At 36.3% G+C, this 23,048-nt stretch overlaps 2 protein-coding genes across 2 annotated transcripts; both read left to right on the forward strand.

The window, feature by feature from the left end:
• Positions 1 to 2,320: 2,320 nt before the first annotated feature.
• Positions 2,321 to 12,037, forward strand: tmx3a (thioredoxin related transmembrane protein 3a). The gene is made up of 16 exons (XM_073849802.1): positions 2,321 to 2,449; positions 2,554 to 2,608; positions 2,994 to 3,033; positions 3,134 to 3,257; positions 3,967 to 4,012; positions 6,997 to 7,077; positions 7,210 to 7,309; positions 7,545 to 7,622; positions 7,725 to 7,791; positions 9,319 to 9,417; positions 9,651 to 9,708; positions 9,783 to 9,836; positions 9,923 to 9,979; positions 11,197 to 11,326; positions 11,406 to 11,474; positions 11,670 to 12,037. The coding sequence occupies exons 1-16, from the start codon at positions 2,422 to 2,424 to the stop codon at positions 11,892 to 11,894; spliced, it is 1,311 nt and encodes a 436-aa protein (XP_073705903.1). The 5' UTR covers positions 2,321 to 2,421; the 3' UTR covers positions 11,895 to 12,037.
• Positions 12,038 to 12,995: 958 nt separating this feature from the next.
• dsela (dermatan sulfate epimerase like a) lies at positions 12,996 to 19,838 on the forward strand. The gene has a single exon (XM_073849860.1). The coding sequence runs from the start codon at positions 13,756 to 13,758 to the stop codon at positions 17,323 to 17,325; it is 3,570 nt and encodes a 1,189-aa protein (XP_073705961.1). The 5' UTR covers positions 12,996 to 13,755; the 3' UTR covers positions 17,326 to 19,838.
• Positions 19,839 to 23,048: the final 3,210 nt, after the last annotated feature.

Here is a 23,048-nt window from a genome sequence, read left to right on the forward strand (position 1 = left end):
CATTTTCTATGGTCGGTCATTTTAGACCGAAGAGCACAAGTGTGACTATTTTTTTTACGACCACTTAGCCTGCTTGAATCATGCCCTCAATTTTTTTTTGTGTTGACATTCCAAATGGCATAAAAGTCACCGAGTTTCATATCATTCCGATTAAGCTGTGATTTTTAAAAATTCAAAACAGAAAATTTTTCGGTCAGAAGTGACCGAAGAGCACCAGAGGGTTAAACATCTCTGAAGGGTTTAAAACGCATTACATGCTATTATGGGATCGAAACAATTGGTAAAACAATAAACAGTTGAGGAATAATGCTCTGGCGACATTTACAGCAGTTATTAAATTAGAAATTGTCTAAGCAAAATGTAAGACTAACTCACTGTGCTTAAAATGTTACGAACTAGGATTAATGTAATGATGCCCACTTATTTTAACACAGATGTGCATTCTAATAAAACACGAAGCAGCTGTATTTCGAATGGGTAATTATGGCGCCATCTTTTGGGAGATAATACAAAATTTTGAAATCTAAGGGTAGTGAAAAATAAATATACTAAAATGTATTTAAAATACATTTATTTCATGCTAAGTATACTACAAATATATTTACATATTATGTACTTAATGAAAATACCCTGCAATTGTACTTTATACTAAACTGATATATTTAAAGTCTGCTAAATTGGATCGACTAATTTTACACTTAATGCATATTAATTCTAACTAAAGATATACTTAGGTATATTTGATTGTGCTAAAGTAAAGTGGAAAGTGGTACACTTTAAATATTTTGCATTTGAAGACTAATATTATTTTAAAGATCACACAATCCTCATGAATAGTGACATTAAAACGTATTTTAGGCTTAATATTGAGAAATGTGCATGTGCATGTGCACAAGTAGTACTCCAAATAAAGTTTAATTACAACTTTTTGTTACCAGTAAGTCTCAAGTCTCAGTAAATATATGACTATACTAGTATAAAATTAATGCATTTAAATCTATTACTTTTTTTACTAGGGTACACAAGTTATCATACTAAAAACAATATGTAATAGAATTGCCAATTGTGTAATAATAATAATAATAATACTAAGTGCACATTACAATTTACTAATTGTGTACATCTCTTTAAAAATATACCATACCACAAAACCTTACCTGTATTTCACCGTAATAGCAGCAAATGTTTTGCAATATAACATTGCAAAACAACAGCAGGAAAATGTTTAATAAACAATTATTTGTTTATTTTGATGTCAGTAGCTACATAATAATTTAAAACACCTAAATGAAGCAATCATAACAACAACAACAACAACAAGAACAACAATAATATACTAAATAGGTTGGTTTACTATTTAGTTGGTGATCACATTTGTGACCTGGACCACAAAACCAGTCAAAAGGGTACTTTTTTTTTTTAAATTGAGATTTATACATCACCTGGAATATATCAACACAATAAGTAAGTGTGCATTGATGGATGGTTTGTTAGGATAGGACAATATTTGGCTGAGATACAGCTATTTGAAAATCTGGAATCTCAGAGTGCAAAAAAAATAAAAATATTGAGAAAATCGCCTTTAAAGTTGTCCAAATGAAGTTCTTAGCATTGCAAATTACTAATCAAAAATTAAGTTTTGATTAGTGTTTCAAAATATCTTCATGGGACATGGTCGTACTATCACTTAATATCCTAATGATTTTTGGCCTAAAAGAAAAATAAATCATTTTGACCCATACAGTGTATTGTTGCCTATTGCTACAAACACACTTACGACTGGTTTTGTGGTCCAGAGTCACATTTAAAGATTTAACAGTAGACTCACCACAGAATATGTAATTTTAGGCCTTGAGGCGGCCCTGCTGAAAAACAACAACAACAAAAACAATAGAAACCATCACAGTATTTGTAATGGTTTTACTAGTTATAATGGAATTGTTCTGGTTTTAATAAAAACTGTAATGGTGCCTATTGGTCTCTACTGGTAATTGTCTTGTTAAAACCACTAAATCCTAATGGAAAATGTCCCAAAACTCATTACAGGAGTAAAACATTGTAATTTTTAATAGTTAAAAGTTGATGGTTTGTAATGGTATTTGTAGAGGAAACCACTAGAATTTCTGTGATGGTTTGTATTGTTTTGTTTAGCACAGAGTGTGTGCTTGTGTTTGCTGAAAATACAAGCCTGAAATCTAATTTAAACTAATTAAAGTTAGGCAATGAAACGTTGCCCATAATCAATTTGTGGCCTTAATACTTGTCCTGTTCCTACCCCTCGGGACAAAGAGGGTTAATCTAGTCAATCGGTCAAGAGCTTACTACCAGTCTAATGATTATGTCACTAACCTAACACTGACTCTGCTGCCTGTAACATTTGAAGGCTATTGCACGGTTAATGACAAGATAAGGATAGCAAGAATGAGAAACGTAACGTTAATACTTACAGGTATGAACGCCTAGTATTGCACAATTCTGCATAAACTGCAAAATACATCTCTTTAACACAACTAATTGACACGTAATATGTGTCACTGCGTTTCTTTTTAATAGCGCTACTGTCGGTCATTGCTGTGGTGTCAGGATACGTGGAGGAACTCGATGACAAGTAAGTGTTTTACATTGTAAAAATAGATGCTTTAGTACTGAAGGTGTTGTGAGGGCAGCGTCGTTATTTTTGTTGCATAGCAACGTACGGAGATCCACTGGAAGAAACGGCACTTAATGAGTCTGCTTAATAAAATGTGTATTTGATGGAAATTTGTGGTTTTAATATCCTTTATCAAACTACATTTGTTATGTGGGAACCATTTCATAAAAGTAATACGTCACACAAGGCTTGCAGCTTTGTAAACAGACACAGCTAAAAGGGTTGCCTGCAGGCAACTGTAATTTGTCAAGGCCTGCGGTTTGTCATATTATTGCATAGATAGATAGATAGATAGATAGATAGATAGAAGTGTGTAACTGCTTTAAACAGTTCTCTTTTACAGGTTTAAGGAATACCTTGAGAATGAACTCTGGCTGGTGAAGGTAAGAGTATATACAGTGCTGTCTAATTTATGTTGTGTGATATGTTTGCTTTGTAACTTTGTCATGCCTGCTGTGTGATATCATTATGTTTTTATTGCAGTTTTATGCTCCATGGTGCGCATACTGTCACACATTTGAGCCAATATGGCATGAAGTCGGCGCAGAGCTGAAGAGTATGGGCTCTCCTGTTAATGTTGGCAAGATTGATACCACAGTGCACACAAGTGGGTTGAGTTCACATAAAAGTGTTCTTTAATTACTCTGAATGCATATTTAAAATTATATTCAAGATTAGCAAGAACTGCATTTGTGCCATACCCCCCTCTAGGATACTTAGATGAAAGTTATATCCCCCTGCTGTAGCTTGGTTTGAGATGACAGTAATGGTAATGCCACACCATTGCTTAGCAACCAATTAGTATGCTACTTAAACGGCAGGATAGGCTTACCTGCTGTTTAATGGGATTAGTTAAGCAGGCCTCATGCGTTCATAAGACTCAGTCCGTTGAACTGTATATGTAGTTTGTGTTGAGTCTGTATCTTGTTAACCAGATGGCCATATGGCACAAGATGCATTTCAGCATTTAGAAATCCCTTTAGTTTCTTGGAATTAGGTTGTTCAGTGTCTGCCTTTTGCTGCTATTGTCTCCCGACTTCATAATCTTCTTCTTATTAAGTTTACACATAAGCTTTCTGGGTAAATGAAACATTGCCCATGTCTTGTGTTTTACCCCCTACCATGAGTACACTCTGTTATTAATTAGAATAGACTAGACTAGTTAAAAAATTAAAGCAAATTAACTACAATTAACTGTGATTTACTAATCGTATAGCTAACAAAACACTTCAGCTAATAACATGAATAGTACAACTTTCTTTGCTGGATTATAAATACAATGAAACAGAAATAATGCTTAATCTCCCTGTCTTTAGGTATTGCTTCAGAGTTTAATATTCGTGGTTATCCAACCATAAAACTGTGAGTTAATGCATCATTATCACACACACACACACACACACACACACACACACACACACACACACACACACACACACACACACACACTCACACATGTTGGGTTTACATGTTTTATGGGGACATTCCATAGGCGTAATGGTTTTTATACTGTACAAACCGTATTTTCTATGGCCCCACACCTACCCTACACCTAAACCTAGCCCTCACAGGAGATTGGGTACACTTTTACTTCCTCAAAAAAAACTCATTGTGCATGATTTATAAGCCTGTTTCCTCTTGGGAACCTAAGAAATGTCCCCACAAGGTCAAAATCTACTGGTATTACTATCCTTGTGGGGACATTTGGCCCCCACAACGTGATGAATACCAGATACACACACACACACACACACACACACACATTATATATATATATATATATATATATATATATAGTCACAGTTGAAAACGTATAAAAATACATATTCCTTTTCCACAAATTTTGTATGTATGCAAATTGTATAATATTCAAGGTACACATTCTAGTAATTGTGCAGTTAATTCTCATTTTGTATTTTTTGAAAGTTTTGGAATATTTGTCCTCTACAAATTTGTCACTACTGAAACACATTAATATAGAATTTAATAAGAAGGGTTATATACATCTTTTTTTGTAAATATTAGTTTTTTTTCCTGAGGTAAATCAGTAACAATTGCAATGTTAACAATATTTCAAGTGTGATTTATAATTTTTGTTGAATTTGAATCAAATTTTTCTTTGTAAAAGGCAAAAAGTTGATCATACTGATTTAAAACCTAAGGATTCATTAGTTTAAACCAGTGTTTCCCAAACTTTTTTTCTGGGGACCCACATTTTAAAGTCGATAAATCCTTGTGACCCAATAAACATTAAGCCCATGTAGTTCATATATCACGAAGAGAATTTATGCATTAACAAAATATGTGTGACCATTTTTAAGGTCATGCTTCCACTTAACTATTTAAAAGAGATACAGATATTTGACAAAGCACATTTTTTTATATAAGTAAAATGCAGATTTGCAGAAAATGCTGTTTACCACAAACACAATATTTATCCGTTATTTTGATTTCAAATCCACAAGTGCTTTTTCAGCATTGTGATCCTCTTTTATCACAGTACACTAATACAGTAACAGACATTTTCACGTTTAAACTCAATAAAAAACTACGTATTATTCAATGCACTTGACTTCTAGATTTGTATATTAAGTTGCTCAAGCAAGTTGCAACACATTTAAACACAACATAGGGAGGCTATAGCTTCCTTTTCTAATTGAAATTGGGCTATCAAAAAATATTTTAATTAAAACTTACCACAGACAGAAACAGTCGGCTCTCATGCTTTTCTTTCGCATTAAATCTTTATTAAAAACAATGCTTTAAAGAACTTTTCTGCCTGGACAAGTGCACGTATTATGTTGCCTTTTTCTTTAAAACTGCACTTTTCCTTATTTTAAACCTAGCCAAAAAGCCACGTGTTGACTGTGAAAAAGTGGACTTCATTTATATGCATTTATGGGACATTTTCGTGTCAATCCATGTTCATTTTTACAGCGAACAATGCGCTGTCACTTTAATTCAGCACATGCAGCGCTTGCAGCACAGCAAAAAATAGACTCTGCCGAAATGATCGCTGCTCTGCTGCAAACGCACTGCTTCTGGGACGCACTGCTGGACTGCAACCGCGTGCAGTGTGAACGCTCCAATCCGTTAACATGGGTGCGGAAAAAAATACGCAACGCATACGCACTGCAGACGGAGTATGAAACAGGCGATGCAGAGCGCAGCTAAAGAACAACAACAAAACTACTTGGAGGAAAGAAAGCAGAAGAAAACAACGAGCTCCCTCGTGCGGCTAATAGGTGAACTACACATATAAATTTTAATCAAGAGTATATAGCGCACTGAAAAATAGTGCTCGACTTGGCGACCCATACAATATTTCCCGCGACCCACTTGTGGGTCGGGACCCCGCCTTTGGGAATGACTGGTTTAAACAATACATTGAACCAAACACTATCATACATTTTAGCTGATAATTAAGTATACGTTATTTTTGACAAAACATCCCATGTTTTAGTCATGACAGCACATTTTCGGTAGTGACAGTAATGTTTTGGTAGCGACCACATATTACAGAATTTAACCCACATACTAAACCACAACTAAAACATACTAAAATACAAAAAAAAATGCATAATTGTACAAAATTTTTGTTTATTTCCCCTGAATAAAGGATTATGTGTTCCCTTTTGTCACTACGGAAACAATGATGACATGTTTCGATTGTGACTGTTATGCTAGAGACAATTTTACGGGATAACACCCCCAAAAAACTAAGATGTCACTACCAAAACTTCACCAAATGTGTGTCTTTTGAACCTAGCTCAAAGATGCTAATCTCAGTACATGGTTAGCCAGCACAGTTCTGAAACATATAAAAACTAAATGTTATGGAATTCTTTAGTTACACACAGATTTTTCATACTTTTAAACACATTTACCTCAAAATGATGGGGCCTATCTACTCACACCATGTAGCTTTATGAGAGAGATACATAAATACTTCCTGATCATAAATGTTGGGGTGTAGTGAAAATCAGGCTCAGCCAATGGACTAAAACATACACTGTTTCGGTAGCGACATGAAAATGCGGGACACATTTTTACATAAAGTTTCATAATGTTTAATTAAAAGATATTAAATGATGATTAAAGATAAGAAATGATGATTTTATATTAAGCTTAGTGATATTTTAAATATTATTGTGGGATTCAATAGATAATAATAGTAAACTAAGATTTGAATACTTTAATGCTTTTGAATTTTTTTTGAGGGTTGTGGGACTGCAGTTTGCACCAGTTCTGTAGAATGGTCCATATATAAAATCTATAAATTTTTAATAGCCATAAATTGTTCATGCTGTATGATGTATTTGACTATGTTCTGTTCTTTTAATAAGGTTTAAAGGAGATCTGTCTTTTGACTACAAAGGGCCCAGAACAAAGGATGCTATTATTGAATTCACCAACAGGGTTTCAGGGTAATTCTGGAGTAAATTTCACCATAATGAATCGTCTTGTGTCTTTCGTGTTCTGCATTGATTTTAGTCTCACGTCAATGCTAGTTATAATTCTCCTCATGCTATCCCCTTGTCCTTTTTTCTTTAATTTAGACCTGTGGTAAGACCACTCTCCAGTGTTCAGTTGTTCCAGCATGTTATGAGTCGTCATGATCTTATCTTCGTTTACATTGGAGGGGAGTCGCTCCTTAAGGTAAACATTAATATCGGTCAATAAATGAATTATGATGGAATAGGAACGAAATGCAAACTATTAAACATTGAAGAATGAGTTTACAACAACCACTGCTACTGGATAGTATTTTATTGTTTTATATACTTCACTTTTATTGTTTTATAAATAAACTGTGTATAGATTTATTGCAGGGTCACGCAGGGTTTATAAAAATGGTTCATATAATATACAGTGTTTTTCTTTTTTTAAACAGAAGGAATACTACAAAGCTGCAACTGAGTATATTGTCCACACATATTTTTTCACTGCATCCGAGGAAGTCCTTCCAAAGGTAAGACTTTCACTTACCTCAGGAAAGCACCTCTGTAAGATAATCAGCTTCTTAGAAAACGAACAATTCAACGATTCAATTCATTATTGATTTTCTCCACAGGCGGTCACTCTGCAGGATGTTCCCGCTGTTGCTGTGTTCAAAGATGGAACGTACTACCTTTACAATGGTAAGATGTACTACTTGCAGTGCATCACTTTAGTAAGCGAACATCTGAAACTAATAGAATCTGTAAGCAGCAGCATCTCATAGTCTTGTCAGCGTCTGAGCTCCAGGCTGTTTCCTCTCATCGCCTCTCGTAGGGTGCCATTCCACTGGGGCACGGAGGGGAGGTGGTAGTGAAATGCCAGGGCATCAAGGCAGAGTGTTACTAGGAAAGGGCACCAATAATGGGAATTAGGGAGGCGTGAAGAACGATGCAGCACCCTCAAAACAAACACTAGCCCACGACAGCCGTTTATCCTCAGGGTGTTGATCTGCTGGACTTCCCCATTGTTGAAGAAGGTCTTCTGGAGCCAGTAGTTTAGCAGGGAAGGATCAGCACATTGAACCTGAACCCGAAACACTGCACTGTCAGACGAGTCATCCATGATATGAATAGTTAGCACGTCCATGGAGCAAGGTTAAAAGACGTAGAATGTGGCGTCTACAGGAGATGTTATGTATTAACATCTTTCATATTACCTAAGAAGAAATACAGGTTTTATTATACCTTAAAAATTGAAAGGTTTCTTGTTTGAGTATTTACTGCCATATTATGGCCAACTCTTGTGTTACTCACTGCTTCACTGTTAAAAAATTACATACAGGTTAATTAGTTCACCGAAATAAGAGGGATCATACAAAATGTACGCTTTTTTAAACTTTGAACTTTAACTGTATGTACGTGATACACAGTCTACACAGACCATTTGCAAATAGGTTTAACAGTCTACTGTTATCAAGTTTATGAATCACTTACCTGACAACATTTACTTTACTCAAGGATACTTTTTGTAACAGAAATTGCATGGTAATCCTCCTAAAACAGACATAAATAGACAATTAAAAACAAAGGCACATGTATAATACATAAATATTAAAAATAGTAAACAGCAAAGGTCACAGCACACTAAAATATCTGAGACACATTTATATTTTCCCAGCATAATTTGGCTATTTAGGTCACTGGAGTTAACTTTATTATATTAACATTAATGGAACGAGTATGTTAGGAGTGCTTATCCATGGTTTTACACAGGTTCTTGTATGTATACAAGTGAAAAAACGTTTGTGAAGACATAATTACAATAATGAGGTTCTTACCATTCTGTTCCAAAAGATGAGAATACAGAGAGAGTAAAGTATTCCAGCTCTCGTCTGTCATGTGGCTTATTCTGAACATTTTGCCTGGACTAACATCCAGTACACACCCTTTAAGTCAACAGCTTGACTGTGTGCAAGTAACATATTTTGCATAATTTAATGCACAGTCAGTGAACAGAAACCCTTTGTTTTCTTAATAAAATAAAAGATCATTTGTTTCTCATGATTACATATTTTATATTAAACATTTCTGGGTACTTTTACTTTGCATGTTATTTGCACAGGCTTGATGATGACATTTAGTAAATGTACGGCTACATTGAACACTTGAAACTTAAATGTACATAAATTAATAATAAGTTTAATCTCATTTGTCTTATCATTCCTATAGAATTTGTTGATGGTGATTTGTCCTCCTGGATAAATCGAGAACGTTTTCAATCTTACTTCCAAATTGACAGCTTCAGTCTGTACCAGATGGGAGAACTAAGTAAGGCTGTTTTTCTCCATGAATGTTAGATTTTTTTTACTTTATTTTGTCTTATTTTCCTCTACATCATTAATTAAAACCATTTTTGTGATTGCTATATTTCTGCCACTAGGTGATAAAACAACTGGCATGATGAATTTCTGCCAAGATCCAGTATATATGTGTGAAAATGATGCTTTGCGTTCATGCATAATTTATTGTGGTGCTGTTCATTTTTCACACTTCCCTCAAAGGTAAACTTGTGGCTTTGGCAGTTGTAGATGAGAAGAATCCATCTGAAGAAAGCATTCGGTAAGTAACATCAGAGCAAGACAAGTTTTTTCCCCATTATTTCCCACTATTAAACTCAAAATTGATCTCTGTAGTTACAAAACTCTGATGGAAAGGCTGTCAACTGAATACAGAGATCATTACAAAAGGTAAGTACTACAGTTATATGGAGCATGAAGAGAAGGTACCAGATATCTGGGTTAATCAAATTATTTGTTTTTGTTTTTCCCCCTAGTGATTACCAGTTTGGTTATATGGATGGTAATGAATATATCAATGGTTTAATTATGGGGTGAGTTGAATTAGACACAGATTTTAGGAGGTGCAAAGTGCAGGAACTGTATTCAAAGCCACTGAAAAACAAAATGATAAATATTTCAGAATTCTACAAAAAATGATATATAGTTGAGGTTCCTTTCAGAATTGGCAAAATGTTAATTATTTTACCAAAAGAAGAGGGATAATGCTAACTGCATGTTATTTTTTATTTAGCACTGATCTGAATAAGATATTTCTCATAAATGGCGTTTACATATAGTCCACAATAGAAAATAAGAGTTGAATTTATTAAAGTGACCCCATTCAAAAGTTTACATACACTTGATTCTTAATACTTTGTTGTTACCTAAATGATCCACAGCTGTTATTTGTTTAGTGATAGTTGTTCATGAGTCCCTTGTTTGTCCTGAACAGTTAAACTGCTCGCTGTTCTTCAGAAAAATCCTCCATTTTTCACTCTGAGGACAACTGAGGGACTCATACGCAACTATTACAGAAGGTTTAAATGCTGCTGATGCATGAAGATCAGAGTAAATTTAACTTGTTTTGTCTTCTGGGAAACATGTACGTATCTTTGTAGCTTCTGAAGGACAGGAGTAAATGGGAAAAAAAAAAATATTTAGGCAAAATAAGAGAAATGTACACATTTTTATTCTGCTTTCAAAAGTTTTCACCCCCAGCTCTTAATGCATCATTTTCCTTCTGAAGCATCAGTGAGTGTTTGAACCTTCTGTAATAGTTGTTCTCAGTGTGAAAAGATGAATCTCAAAATGATATAGTCATTGTTGGAAAGAGTTAAAATACACAAAAATGCTAAAAAAAAAAAAAGTATTTGTGGGATTTTGTTTTTTTTAAACAGCGGGCAGTTGAACTGTTCAGGACAAACAAGGGACTCATGAACAACTATCAAAAAAAAAAACTGCTGTGGATCATTCAGGTAAAACACAGTATTAAGAATCAAGAGTATGTAAACTTTTGAACAGGGTCATTTTTATAAATTCAACTATAATTTTCTCTTATGGACTGTAAACGTCTTTTATGTGAAATATCTTATTCAGGTCTGTACTAAATAAAAAAAAAATAACACGCATTTTGTATGATCCCTGTTATTTTGGTAAAATAATTAACATTTTGCAGTTTCTGCAAGGTGTATGTAAACTTTTGACCTCAACTTTATATCACCGAAATCTGTTCTGTGTGCATAATCACCACTAATATGTTTTTTCTCAGAGAAGTTGAGATGCCCTCCATCATTGTGTTAAATATGACCATTGATGGATACTGTCTACCAGAAAGTAAAATTGAGACCATTGAGGATTTACTTCACTTCCTAAACAGTGTTCTGGATGGTAGCGCAAAGGTATGTAGAGGGAGATACTTTCCTGCTATATAAATCCTTGTTCCTTTTCTAATAAAATTTTTCCTTTTACCCCAATCAGCTACTCGGAGGAAATGGATTTGTGCAGCAGACTAAGAGACATTTCTATAAAGCGAAGTCTACTGTGGTGGTAAGACTAACTAACACTGTTATTTTGGCAGAAGGAGAGAATTACTCTTATTCCTTTTTTCCCAAATATTTGCTAAAAGCTTAATGCATCAAAACCAAAACACACAGCGGATCACATCCTCATCAAATATTTACTTGAGGCTAATATTTAGGTCACTGTCGTCCTAGTAACTAACATAAATCTTCTCGATCTCAGTCAATGTTCCAGGCAGCTCCATTCTTCTCCTGTCTTGTGTTTTCACTACCAGTGGGTATAGTTGCACTGGTTATCTGGGGTACATGTACGGCTGTACCAGCGGATGATGGGAAGCCTGTGGAAGGAGCTACAGCAAGTCCTGTTTTGGATGCACATGGGAAGAAGGCAATAGAATTGCAGCCTGAGACCACAGAAAAAACCTCTGAAGCAAAGAAAGAAGATTAACATGGACTGTTTACTAGGGATCATGTTAATCTTTACCATATCATTACATGTAATACTGTTTTTCTCTTTTTTATAAACTGTCTTCCCAGTGTACAGTATACTGTGGTTGGTTTCTTTATCAAATAAAGTTCAAATAACTTAAATTAACCTAATATCTTTTTTTATCATATAAGAGTCTAAAATTAAATTCATTTTAATTTTAAATTAAATTAATACAACATACACTCAAATCAAAAATTTATTTAGACGCCTTCAACATTTCTCACATTATCACAGTTTAATCACTATAGTTTAGAAAATTGCAATAAAATATGACAAGAACTTAGAGTTAAGCTGTGTTAGAACAAATTCATCTTGATAATCACAAATTAATTACAGTCAAACCAAAATTTATTCAGACACCTTCAAAATGTCTCACATTATCACGGTTTATTCACTGTAAGTTATAAAATTGTAATAAAATATGACAAGAACTCAAGAGTTAAACTGTCAAAACAAATTCATCTTGATAATGTCAGATAACTTATAGAAAGGTATGTATGGTCCTAAATTTTCATATATTTTACTGGTAGTCCACTGTATGAAGAATTTGTGTGTATAATGTCACAGTTTATTTTGCTATTCTCACTTACATAAATGAACTACAGTGTCCTGCACTTGTAAAAAATGTAAAAAATTATATTTGGTGTCTGAATAATTTTTGGTTTAACTGTATATGCCCATCTATGATGTCAACTTAAATTGTGTTTATATTTATGTTCAAAATGTTATTGTACTTTTTGTTTACCTGTGCATAGTTTTTTTTTTTTTTTGTGAGCATGAAAGCAGACACGCTTCTTAACACAAGAGCCTACTGTAAAATGTATCTGCTTAAAAGTCAATTGCACAAACTCTATTCTGACTTATGCCTGAATTAAATTAAATCTTTGATATAAAACTTTATATTTGAATAGCAAATTTGTTTCATTAGATATTGGTTATAAATCAAACGATCTGAATACCGGAAATGTAGTTTAATAAACCACACAATATGATATTACGACGCCATCTATCGATCACATTAAAAAATGCTGATGCCGACAGTGATAGTTGTACTAGATAACTTGGAAGATGAGAAAACCGACTTGCCTTAAACACTAAGACACTTTTGTGACAAAAAAGGAATTTGATGGAGAAGATTTAGCCCTTAAGCCTAAATAAGTGACATTGAAATGGCATTATGGATTCTTCATATCTGTCTTTGCTTCAGATCAAGCGAGAAAACATCACCACTTAGACAAACGACACAGCAAGCGGTACGTTTCCTTCACCTCAAAGTGGATTAATGGATTATCTCGCTTTTCGTGTCACAAGATGAGAAAAAGGCGTTAAGAGTGACTTTACGTGGTGCTGTGAATAGTTCCTGCCGAACGCTGCAACTTTCTGGAAACTGTCTTCCATAAGACCCGCGGGAAGCAGAGGATCAAACTTGTAATGACGGATTCTAAAAACGAAAGTTTCTTTGACATATCTCTGCATTTATTATATTTCCGTTATGGCACTTCGTGCTGATATTAACATTTTATCCGGTTAAATAATACAACAGCGTGCAAATAAATGCGGAAGAAATATGTTTTGCGTGGGTTTATCAAGATTTAGTAGAGTCGGATAACCATTTATGGAAGTTAAAAGCATGTTTTCCCAAGGAAAAGTGAACGCTTCCTACTGGCAACATAAATACCGCCAAAGTCATTTGGGTTTTTGCCAGAAAGGAAATATCTGCAGCTCTACATGTGAGTACAAGTTGGACTAATAACAAATTTTTGGGTGCTTTGGAGGAGGAGCTTTCGAAGAGAAAGGCACCACATCTGTTTCTTGGATCATGGAGAACATGCAGAGGTCTGCGGTTCTGCTCTGTGTCTTGGCTGTGGGACTTGCTTTCTGTGGAATTTCGTCTGCCTCAGACAGATATGTGTCTTTGAAAGAACACCAAACAGACAATACCACCTTGTCAGCACACCTTCACCCCAAGCTATACTTTGACCAGACACAATTGCGTTTGTTGAAACAGAGGGCCACCGCCACGCATAGACACATATTTAAAGCTATTCGAAATGCCGTTTCTGTTATGTTATCCAATGCAGCTGTTTACCAGCCTCCGGTGAGCCATGAGGATTTCGGAAAGAAATGGAATGAGATTTACGGTAACAATTTGCCCCCTCTTGCACTATACTGTCTGCTTCAACCTGAGGATGCTACCGCCTCTCAGTTTTTGATAGAGTACATGGACCGAATGGTGGAGTATCCAGATTGGACGGTGTCCAGTGCGCCAAATGATGAGGTACCGATCGCCCACTCCCTCACTGGGTTTGCCACAGCGTATGATTTCATTTACACCTTTCTTGACACCCGGAGAAGACTGCAATATCTCAGGAAAATACGATCTGTTACCGAGGAGCTTTTTGAGCTTTCCAAGCACAGAGGCTGGGGAAAGCAGTTTCTACAGAACCACCAGACAACAAATATACTAGCCATTCTCATTGGTGCTCTTGTGGCAGGGGAACATAATGACCCAGAGACCATGATATGGAAGCAAATATCAGTGAACTACATGGAAAAGACCATGTTCCTTCTCAGCCACATTGTCGATGGCTCTCTCGATGAGGGTGTTGCGTACGGTAGCTACACAGCAAAATCCATCACCCAGTATGTTTACTTAGCATTGCGTCATTTTCAGATAGACAACACACAAAACAACTGGCTCAGAGCTCACTTCATGTTTTACTTCGCTACACTGCTTCCTGGATTTCAAAGAACTGTTGGCATTGCAGACTCCAATTATAACTGGTTCTATGGGCCAGAGAGTCAGCTTGTATTTCTGGATGCATACGTGCTCCGAAATGGCTCGGGAAACTGGCTAGCAGAGCAGATTCGAAAGCATCGTCCTAAGGACGGACCTATGATGCAATCATCAGCCCAACGCTGGGCTACTTTACATACAGAGTACATATGGTATGACTCTGACTTAACTCCACAGCCTCCACCTGAATTTAACAAAGCAAGCATGCACGTTTTTTCCAACTGGGGTGTGGTGACTTATGGAGCAGGGTTACCTCGAGCTCAGGGTAATACCTTTGTGTCATTTAAATCTGGAAAATTAGGAGGCAGAGCAGTGTATGATATTGTCCATGCACAACCTTACTCTTGGGTTGAAGGCTGGACGAACTTTAACCCCGGGCATGAGCACCCTGATCAAAACTCCTTCACCTTTGCACCAAATGGACAGGTGTTTGTCTCCGAGGCCTTGTATGGTCCCAAATACAGCTATCTTAATAATGTGCTGGTATTTGGCCCCTCACCCACAAGCCAGTGTAATCAGCCATGGGAAGGACAGTTGGGGGAATGTTCAAAGTGGCTACGATGGGGAGAAAAAGAAGTTGGAGATACTGCCGGGGAGGTCATCGCAGCTTCATCACACCAGGACATGTTGTTTGTGAGTGGAGAGTCTGTGTCAGCCTATTCATCCGCCATGAAGCTAAAGAGTGTGTATCGGGCGCTTGTGCTTCTCAACTCTCAAACATTACTCGTGCTGGACCACATTGAGAAACATGAGCGCTCTCCTCTCACTTCTCTCAGTGCATTTTTTCACAACCTTGACATTGATTTCAGGTATGTTCCTCATAGATCATTTGGAAAATACAATGGGGCTCTGATGGATGTGTGGGATGCACATTACAAAATGTTTTGGCTGGACGCTCAAGGATCCAGCCCCGTTGCCAGGATACAAGAGGCAGAACAGGCAGCCGAATTCAAAAAAAGATGGACGCAGTACATAAACGTGACCTTTCCCATGGAGAACCCTGTCACTAGAGTGGCTTGTTTGATGCATGGCCCTTACATCAAGGTCTCAGAATTTAGATTTGTAGACAACAGCAAAAATGGAGTAAAAATATCAGTGACTCTTAATGACACAGAGACTGTTGTGTCAGTTGCAACAAACTACTTAGACATTGAGGCCAGACATGGCTACTTGGGCTTCGCAGGCTTTGCTAAAACAGAAGACAGCAGAAGAACAGTTCAGTTTGGCAGGGGAATTCAAACCTTGCCAAGTCAAGTCACAAAAGATCTTGCGTTCGACTTTGGATTGGTGGTAAACATCTCTGCGGTATTGACTTTATGTTTTGCTTTAGCTTTTGTAGTGAAAAAAAGGAAGTGTCACGTGTCGTTCAGTATGCTAATTCATTGCACTCTGGTCTGTGTGCTGTTTTTGTGGGTGACTGAACTTCTGTCTGTTTTCTATGGCTGCGAACAGCTCTTGTGCAATGCTAAATCAAAAGACAGCAGCATAAATGATGAAACAGACACTAGCGCCCATGATCTCCTTCCCATCGTCGCCATTACATCCATGCCTGGCTCGGGTGCAGAGATCCTCCAGCACCTTTTCGATAACAGCTCTGACTTTGTATACCTCCGGATTCCTTCGAACTTCCTACGGTTCCCCGTATCTCCTTTCGTCTCCCTGGTGGACGCTTGTGAGTGGTCCAAAGCAGATGCGCAAAAAGGACGATTCCGAGTCATTCAGGGATGGTTCCATTCTGTAGTTCACAATGTGAAACTGCACCTGCAAAATATTCAATTGCACCAGAGCAATGACGAAACAGAAAATAAAGTCAAAAATAAAGGACAACGAAAAAGAAGAATGCTGCTGTCAGACAACCCAAAGACTAAAGGTTCTCATATAGACATCAGATACATCCAAGAACTCAGGCAGCACCTGGTGAAGTACCCAAACGCCCGGCCAGTGTTGAACTTGGGCGCTGGAGGTTGGTTCTTAAAGCTGCCTTATCTTCACGAGGTCATAGGTCGCTCACTTCGCTCAGTTAATGTGGTAAGAGACCCTCGTGCATGGATTTATCTAATGCTCTACAGCAGCAAGCCAAGCTTGTACTTACGTAAGAATATTAAAAGACACATCTCCAACATTTTTAAGCAGAAAGTTGATGGTGTAGATCAAGGCTGTGCTAGAGTGGATTCACAGTTCCTTCCATTGAAGAAGATCCTCTCCCAGCCAGATCCCAACCCTGTACAGCTGCTAGCTCAGCTATGGCTGGCTCACAATTCAGCAGGGCTCAAAGTGAGCGCAAGCCTCCCCCCACACACTTATCTTCTAGTCAAATTTGAAGACGTTGTATGTTTCCCTGAAGAGACAGCGAGAATGATACATAACTTTATTGGAATACCAGTCGCACCAGCTGCGTTGAACCAGCTGACATTTGCCACATCTACAAATCTGTATAATCTGATATATGAAGGAGATATATCACCTGCCAAAATCAACATGTGGAAGGAGAATATGGCTGTAGATGAGATTAAACTCATTGAGGACACATGCTGGCCTGTGATGGAGAGGCTGGGTTATAAAAGACACACAGTCAGTCATTCTTTTTTGTAAAGGCTTTTGCATTTTTCATACTGTGCCTGAAGATTATATTTTTGGGGCTGTGTCAGTATGATTCCTCCAAATGTTGTTTTTTGCAAACAGTCATATGACCACTTGTTTTGTGCTCTGATTCCAGCACATTTATGTATTATTTAAATCTGAGTTTTGATGTGCTAAAGAACAAAAAGTGATTACTCACCATTGAAGATGGGGAACAGATGCAAAACTTGGATCACAAATATATTCCATTTGACTAGAAGACAAAATTATGGTATTTCCCAACAGATGGGTGGCAAACAGTATTGTTCAGTGTTGCTTTGTGAAATATGTTGTGATTATATTATTATAAGTGAACTGAGTGTCATTTTCATACTCGTTTTTTTTCTACCAAAAGACCTTATTGATTGATTTGAAAATCCCAAAGTTGTGAGTTTGCCTCATCATCAGTTCTAAGAAAATGTATGAAAAAATGTCTTTTTTTGGTATGTGAATATAATTTTTCCAATGTTTCTTTGCATCCCTATATAAACTATATATCAAACACCAGTAGCAAATCCATCATACTTTTTTGAAAATGGTATCTTTCGCTCATGATGTAATCATAAATGGAACATTTAATAACCCAAACAAGTAAAACCACAAAAACATCATATTTCTCAGCTTAATGGGCAACTTTTTAATGCAGTTTTAAGAGACAACTAATGCGAAATGTTTTAAAAGCCACAATGCAAATGGATTTTCCATGGCACCACATGCATATGGAGTGCAATCATCACTGTGGGATACCTGAAATGGAGAAAAATAACGACAATTTATCTGATACTTTTAAAACATTTGCAAGGGCTGCTTGCGTATGTGTGTGTGGTGTTATTTGCAAAGCCACTCCTTTGTGCCCAGCGTGCTTTCGGACTGAACTCAGAAAGCAGTTCTTCATAGAATAAAGTCTGTATAAAGAGTATTAAGTTAAATGCTAAATGCAAGCAGAGCCGGGCTCGACATTAGGCCATATTGCTCATTGTGTAGGTCCCCAGCATGTCTACCACATGGTGTGTTTTTTTTTAATATTTTATATGACTGGCATAAAGCAGTTTTTAAAAAACGGAAGTATTAATATGGTGCAAAGCATGAACACAGTGCAACATGAATCATGAAGGAGAATGTACATTGATAAATCACCACATTAAACTTGACACTGTTTTTGATATTGTTAAACAAACTTGACCGATAAAGACTGTTCAAGATACAGGTATGTCCTAATATGTCTGAACATAAATAAACAGGAACATGATGAAACAAATGACAAAACCAGTAACCACAATGTACAGTTGAGGTCAAAAGTTTACATACACCTTGCAGAATCAGCAAAATGTTAATTATTTTACTAAAATAAGAGGAATCATACAAAATGCATGTTTTTTTTATTTAGTACTGACCTGAATAAGATATTCCACATAAAAGACATTTACATAGAAAAATAATAGTTGAATTTATAAAAATGACCCCGTTCAAAAGTTTACATACGCTTGATTCTTAATAATGTGTTGTTACTTGAATGATCCACAGCTGTGTTTTTTTGTTTAGTGATAGTTGTTCATCAGTCCCTTGTTTCTCTTAAACAGTTAAACTGGCCGTTGTTCTTCAGAAAAATCATTTAGGTCCCACAAATTCTTTGGTTTTTCAGCATTTTTGTGTATTTAAACCCATTTTAACAATGACTTTGATTTTGAGATCCTTCTTTTCACACTGAGGACCACTGAGGGACTCATATGCAACTATTACAAAAGGTTCAAATGCTCACTTATGCTCCAGAAGGAAAAACTATGCATTAGGAGCTGGGGGTGTAAACTTTTGAACAGAATAAAAATGTGTACATTTTTCTTATTTTGCCTACATATCATATATTTTTTTTATTTAGTAGTGCCCTTCAGAAGCTACAGAAGATACTTTAATGTTTTCCAGATGACACAATAATTTAAATTTACCCTGATCTTCAAATTTCAAAAGTTTTCACCCCCAGCTTGTAATGCATTGTGTTTTCTTTCTGAAGCATCAGTGAGCATTTGAACCTTCTGTACTAGTTGCATATGAATCCCTTGAATCATACAGTCATTGTTGGAATAGGTTCAAATGCACTAAAATCCTGAAATCCCACAGAATTTATGGGACCTGAATGATTTTTCTGAAGAACAGCTGCAGTTTAACTGTTCAGGACAAGCAAGGGACCCATGAACAACTATCACCAAACAGAAACAAACAAAAAACAAAACAAAAAAAACAGCTATTCAGGTAATAACACATTATTAAGAATCAAGTGTATGTAAACTTTTGAACAGGGTCATTTTTATAAATTCAACTGTTTTCTCCTGTGGACTATATGTAAATGTCTTTTATGTGAAATATCTTATTCAGGTCAGTACTTAATAAAAAATACCATGCGTTTTGTATGATCCCTCTTATTTTGGTAAAATAATTAACATTTTGCAGATTCTGCAAGGTGTATGTAAACGTTTGATCTCAACTGTATATTGCCATCAATAATGACTTTTCATGTATTGTAAAAAGTCTGTTAAAATGTAAAATATATGTACACATCGCTGTATGTTTTTGTATTATATATAAATGATGTTATTTTCTTTTAAATGTGAAGCACTCTTTCCTCTTTTGCAGTACATAAACATCTTTTTTTAATATCTTTTTGCTTTTAGGTGAATAAGACCATTGCTGCATACAGCATTTACAATTTTTAGTTCATTAAATTGTTAAATTAACACACTTGTGTTAAAACTGTGTTAGCTGGTGGCTTCTAGAGACATTAAAATGAATTCAGTATGTCAGTGATTGACCTCACAAAAGAGGAGAATGAAAGATTTGGCTACAATTCAAAACAATTCCTCATAAAATGTTGCCAGCAGAGGGCAGCAGATAAATAAAGATCCTACAACATGCGCTTGAGCAGGAATGTATTATCAGAAGCTAGTACTTCACTACTATCAGCAGCAAATCATGTAAAGACTGAAAAAAGCTTGCTCATTGGTGCCAACTTCACATTTCCTCTTTACACTTCAAAATACTTGTCATTTACACTAATAAGGCTGAGATGAGTAAGGCCTTGAGCAGTGTGATGTATTGTGAGACTTACTGTGGTTTCCTAGGTGCTAACATAATACTTTGCAAATGTGTTTAATTCAGAAGAACCAAAGAGTGACAGTGTGTTAAGTTAAGTTGCAGCAACAGCTCATGCATTCAAATGAAACAATCGTGCCATGATGCTAGGTAGCTCACTAGATTTTGCCAGAAAATTGATTTGTTTTCAGATTATTGTATTGAAAACCTAGAACCGTGGCCTTCTAATGCATCTCATGAAAGGGATTGATAGTTTTCCTGATTAGCAGACAGTTCTCGTGCTTTCTAATGCACCGCTGCCTTCTGCATGAGCCAAAAGCCCAGCTAGTGTTTGATCATTCACACTGGGCATGTACTCGTGGCAGCGACTTTGATGAATTAGGTGGTGTTGTGAAACCAGTGCTATTTACAGTATTCTTCTTAATGTCAAGCCCTTGGAAAGAGCATACTGATAGGAACATGTTTTAGCATTATCCATTGCAATGAAGAATGCGCATGGTCTCGGAAGGAGAAGATGAACGGACTTCATTCGGTTTATGGTCATGTGGCTTTAGTGGATGCTAAATTTATACTAATAAATGTATCATATGATACAATTAGTATCTGAGATCAAACCTCACGGTTAAGGCTTTTCCCAAAAGAGGAATCTCTCATGAAGTAGATGAATGCACTGATGAATGTACTATGAACTAAATATACGATAAGTGAGTAATGGCAGCCCTCAGAGGACGTCAGATAACATTCCGGGTTCGGGGGGTGGAGGGTACACGGGCCTAAAAGCAAAAATGAAATGAGTTGTGTGTAAATGCATCCATTTAAGGACAGTTTTCAAAATCTACTTCTAAATCTGCTGCTTTCAAACCATCTGTAGCCTCTCCTCCTTTGAATCAAACTAGATACAATCTAAATGCTAATCAATTTCAGCTACAAGCTCTTTTAGGGCTGACAGATTTTCTGCCGCACTCTCTGGTGTCCAGGGGGACCGGAGTGATGAGGCTTTGTTGGCGTACTGGAGATCAGTGGACCTTTAACACTCTCTCTAGTGAATGAAAAAAGTTTCACTACTACATGTGCTTCCAGCATATTATTTTGATAGTACAACAAACATATTCGTAACATTTTTGCAATGCTTTTGAGTTAAAGGGTTAGTTCACTTACATAAAAAAAAAAATCTTGATTTACTCACCCCCATGTCATCTAAGATGTTCACGTCTTTCTGTCTTCGGTCAAAAAGAAATTGAGTTTTTTGAGGAAAACATTGCAGGATTTTTCTCCATATGTGAACTTCAATGGGAGCCAATGGGTTGAAGGTCCAAACTGCAGTTCAAATGGCTCTACACGATCCCAGGCGAAGAATAACAGTCTTATCTACCAAAATGAATGGTTATTTTCTAAAACAAACAAAAAAAGTATATACTTTTTAACAACAAATGTTCGTCTTGCACTAGCTTTGCGGTGCACGTTTATGAAAAGTCACACACGGTTAGTTCTTTGGCTGTGTACTTTGGTTCAAAAAGGTAGGGTAGAATGAAAAACTCCATCTCATTTTCTTCTCCAACTTCAGAATCGTTCAACATTGTTGTTTTAACTTTTTTTTTTTTTGCAACACAGACTTATTGGAAATACATGCCTCTATATACATTCCTGCAAAACTGAAAAAAAAATGTACCTTTTTGTACGAATCACTGCAGTTTCCAGTCGAAATGAACACTATAGAGGCAGTAAAACTTTTATTCTTTTTCACACAAAGCATGATTGACACAGAGTTTTGATTAATAAAGCCTAATTTGCACACAATTACTACAGAATATTATATTATAGGTTCAAAAAATAGCTCGGTTACACAATTTTAGAATTTTTATTTTGAAAACTCATACTTTTGATTGTTGTCGTCACATATACAGATTCAAATGCATGAGTTTTCTAATGCAATCAATTTGCTCAGTAGCTCAGAAACTACGGTTCAACAAAACAGCTCAAATCTGCATGAGAAAGTGAAAATATCACGGCTGCATCACCAAATACGTTTTTTTTTATGGTGTAGGGGATATTTCCAACATGATTTAGTATTAACCTGGATATATGAATTCTTAACAGCTACAATACGAATCTCAGGCAGAGTAATAAAAACACAACAGCATGAGTGGGGTTGCCAGGTTTTCACAACAAAACTCGTCCAATTGCTACTCAAAACTAGCCCAAAAGTAGCCCTATCGCATTTCAAGGGGGGTCCCCCGGTAAAAATTGCGCACCAGGGGGTCAAAAACAACCCGCGGCAACAGTGGACTTGGCGACACTGAACATGAGCGTACCAAGGTCACGTACGGAACGTGTTTTAGCGCCACTCTCTGGACATTTCACTTTGAAACTGTCGCAAAACGTACAGTAAGGTACATAATTACGGTGTTGCAGAAATGTATGTAGGGGCAAGTATTTCCAATGAGCCTGGGTTGTTTTTTGTAGACGGTTTTTGACTGTCTTTGCACATTCGCTGCGTAAACACTTCCGCCTAGGTCATGTATGACCTTTCTAATGTAATTACCTAATGCATAAAATTGAGACAAACATTTTTGGTTAAAAAGTATATAATTTTATACTTCTTTTCGAAAATG

Source organism: Garra rufa, chromosome 10, assembly GCF_049309525.1.
Source record: "Garra rufa chromosome 10, GarRuf1.0, whole genome shotgun sequence".
In the NCBI taxonomy this organism is placed as follows: Eukaryota; Metazoa; Chordata; class Actinopteri; order Cypriniformes; family Cyprinidae; genus Garra; species Garra rufa.